Raw genomic sequence first — 3,563 nt, forward strand, 5'->3', positions numbered from 1 at the left:
CTTCTCCACCGGTTTTTTAAACTTGTGATCTTTGTTGAATTTCCATCAAAGTTAGATGTGTTTCTTGACCTCAAGATTGTTACAATTTATTTTACTAATCACTCTCAAGTGGGCTGTTGGGTGCCCTTGGATAATTCTTTTTTGATTGTTTGTTTTTGCAATGTAGTTGTATTTGTTTTTTTAAATATTATTATTATTATTTTCTACCATCAACTCACCGTTCGTCTTGAGTGTTATCAGCCCCGGAGGCCGTCAAGTTTATTAACCTTGTACTTGTATTTACGGATGAGAAACCGAATCCAGTACCGATCATTGGATCTTTCTTAGCTAGATCTAGCTACTATCAGTTTGCCCGTGATAAAAGAAAAGGACAACTCAGTCAGACGTCCAGTTCTGCTTGTCACTTACACCAGTCGCCCGACTTGACTTCGGTAATTATGATAACATAATATTATTATAGTGTACTTTGTCATGCGTGCTAACCAATAATAATTTTAAGACAATAATACATGTATTATTTTTATTTCTGTCACAGGGGTCACCAAACTCCGAAATAAGGTGCTTACTTCAAGTCAGAAAGCGAAAAAAAAATTCCAGGTTTGGGAAGAGAGAGGGAGAGAGAGAGAGAGAGAGAGAGAGAGAGAGAGAGAGAGAGAGAGAGAGAGAGAGAGAGAGAGAGAGAGAGAGAGAGAGAGAGAGTGCATCGTTACATAATTATCTGCTCACTCTACACGTCAGATGATGAAGTTGTGGCTACCACTTTTGTTGGCCGTCTGGCTGTCATCTGCGAGCGGAAGTAACAACAACAACAACAACAACAACAACAACAACAACAGCAAGCAACCAAACATCATCTTTATACTAGCAGACGACTACGGCTTCAACGACATCGGTTACCATGGCTCACAGATTGCCACTCCAAATCTTGACAAGGTAAGACGTATTATGAAGGCAATAATTATCAAAAAGCGGATGCGACCAGGAACGTTTTTGTTTGTTGTTGTTGCAATTATTGTTGTTTTTTTTTAGGGGAGGGGGGGTTAAGATCAAGGTATTGTAAAGACATCAAGATCTGTGTGGTACAGGAGTGGACGCTATTATAATTATCGTTGTTATTATTGTTTTACTATTATTATTATTTTTAAAAATTATCATTATTATTATTATTATTATTATTATTATTTATTATTATTATTATAATTATTATTATTATTATTATTATTATTTATTATAATAATAATAATAATAATAATAATAATAATAATAATAAAAAATAATAATAATAATAATAATAATAATAATAATAATATAATAATAATAATAATAATAATTATTATTATTATTATTATTATTTTTATCATTATTAATATCACCATTATCCCAATTACTATTATCATGATGATGATGATGATGATGATTTTTTTTATTGCTTCCTTAATGGGCCTGGTGGACTCCACGAGGAAATCTTCGAGCGAGAGCGAGGCTCTTTTGGGGCTCCATTGTCATTATACTTAGAGGCACCTCCACTCGTCCAAATAACTCCATTCGTATTGCCATTGTTCCTGGACATTCAAACTTATGTTCGACATCAATCGGATGATTGGTTGTGGCTGTCTTCCTTCGTTGAGAACGGGGCTCCCTTTTGTTTCTCTTACTTTTTCCTAGCCTTATACAATGTAATATTATATGGACAAATTGCTGTTGATGTTTTACTTCTCAATACATCTTTTAAAAAACCCCCCCCCCCCCCCCTTTTTTCCCCCCTCCACCCCTAAAAGAGATTAAAACACAAGCAAAACACAAACAAACACCCAAACAAAGACAGATTTAGTGTTGAGCCCCTCCTTCACTCACTCTATATCTCTCCTTCCTCCTTCACTCACTCTATATCTCTCCTTCCTCCTTCACTCACTCTATATCTCCTTCCTCCTTCACTCACTCTATATCTCCTTCCTCCTTCACTCACTCTATATCTCCTTCCTCCTTCACTCACTCTATATCTCTCCTTCCTCCTTCACTCACTCTATATCTCCTTCCTCCTTCACTCACTCTATATCTCCTTCCTCCTTCACTCACTCTGTCTCTCCTTCCTCCTTCACTCACTCTGTCTCTCCTTCCTCCTTCCCTCACTCTATATCTCTCCTTCCTCCTTCCCTCACTCTATATCTCTCCTTCCTCCTTCACTCACTCTATATCTCTCCTTCCTCCTTCCCTCACTCTGTCTCTCCTTCCTCCTTCCCTCACTCTATATCTCTCCTTCCTCCTTCACTCACTCTATATCTCTCCTTCCTCCTTCACTCACTCTATATCTCTCCTTCCTCCTTCACTCACTCTATATCTCTCCTTCATCCTTCACTCACTCTATATCTCTCCTTCCTCCTTCACTCACTCTGTCTCTCCGTCCTCCTTCCCTAACTCTGTATCTCCTCCCTCCTTCCCTAACTCTGTCTCTCCTTCCTCCTTCCCTAACTCTGTCTCTCCTTCCTCCTTCCCTAACTCTGTCTCTCCTGCCTCCTTCCCTAACTCTGTATCTCCTTCCTCCTTCCCTAACTCTGTCTCTCCTTCCCCAGCTGGCGTCTGATGGAGTAAAACTAGAGAACTATTATGTCCAACCCATCTGTACACCCACTCGTAGTCAGCTCATGTCTGGAAGGTACCAGGTGGGTTCTCGTATATTTTATATTTTTATGATAAGTTTTGTTTTTGACTGTATTTGTACTTACTTTTATATTTAATTTTTACGTTTTCATTCTCTCTTGCTGTTGACCGTCGAACAGAGATGGGGTTTTCAGCGGAAGAGCAAATGTGAGGTGTGCAGACAAAATGAGTTACTTCTTGGATCCGAGCACTATGGGAACAGATTCATCACGCTAACAGATGAAGATTTTACAATTTAAAAGCATGCAAAAATAAAAGACGTGTTATGTTTTAAGAATATGGCATAAAAAAGAAAATCTACAAATTTGATCCTAGTGTCGATTTTTTTTTTACCACTATCTCGATTTATAATTTATAGATTGCGAGAAAAAACTCATTTTGTCAGCACGCCTCAGAAATTATCTGCAGCTCTTTCAATTGAGACGCTGTAGTTTCTAAGGGTTCCGTTGACGCCCTCAACTACTTTGCCTGGTCTACATCATCCTTTGTGGCCTGGGTACTTGGTGTTATAGACTCTCGAGGCTGGCTGGCTAGGTGACATTCCGAACAGGCGGCAAAATCATTCAAATTGTATTCCTTGTTTTTCTATGAAACATTGGCACGTCTCAGGTTTTTGTTTTTTTGTTTTTTGTTTTTTTGGAAAGTGTTTTACGGCGCTAGCAACATCATAAGGTCATATAAGCGCGCGGGGCACACATTTTTCAGTTGGTAGAAAATTTTGAATTTTGTCCGGGTGGCAGCCGAAGCCTACCCTTATCGATTTTATCGATTTTAGACCATCAAGGGATCTTTAACGTGCGCAACTTGCACACGGGCCCTCCGAGATTTTTTGCCCTTGTCCGAGAAGGCTAGGTGTAGATCTTTCCTACCAGAAGATCAGGGGTGTGGCAGAAAGACAGCAGTAG

General features: G+C 38.9%; 1 protein-coding gene across 1 annotated transcript in view; it reads left to right on the forward strand.

The window, feature by feature from the left end:
• Positions 1-343: 343 nt before the first annotated feature.
• The window catches only part of LOC101864489 (arylsulfatase J), a 13,915-nt gene continuing 10,695 nt past the window's right edge, over positions 344-3,563 (forward strand). The window contains exons 1-3 of the mRNA XM_013089425.2: positions 344-431; positions 739-933; positions 2,571-2,660. Coding sequence (XP_012944879.1) covers positions 739-933; positions 2,571-2,660 — 285 coding nt within the window. The 5' untranslated portion in view covers positions 344-431. The remainder of the gene's footprint in view (positions 432-738; positions 934-2,570; positions 2,661-3,563) is intronic.

The sequence above is a fragment of the Aplysia californica genome, unplaced genomic scaffold (assembly GCF_000002075.1).
Source record: "Aplysia californica isolate F4 #8 unplaced genomic scaffold, AplCal3.0 scaffold00949, whole genome shotgun sequence".
NCBI lineage: Eukaryota > Metazoa > Mollusca > Gastropoda > Aplysiida > Aplysiidae > Aplysia > Aplysia californica.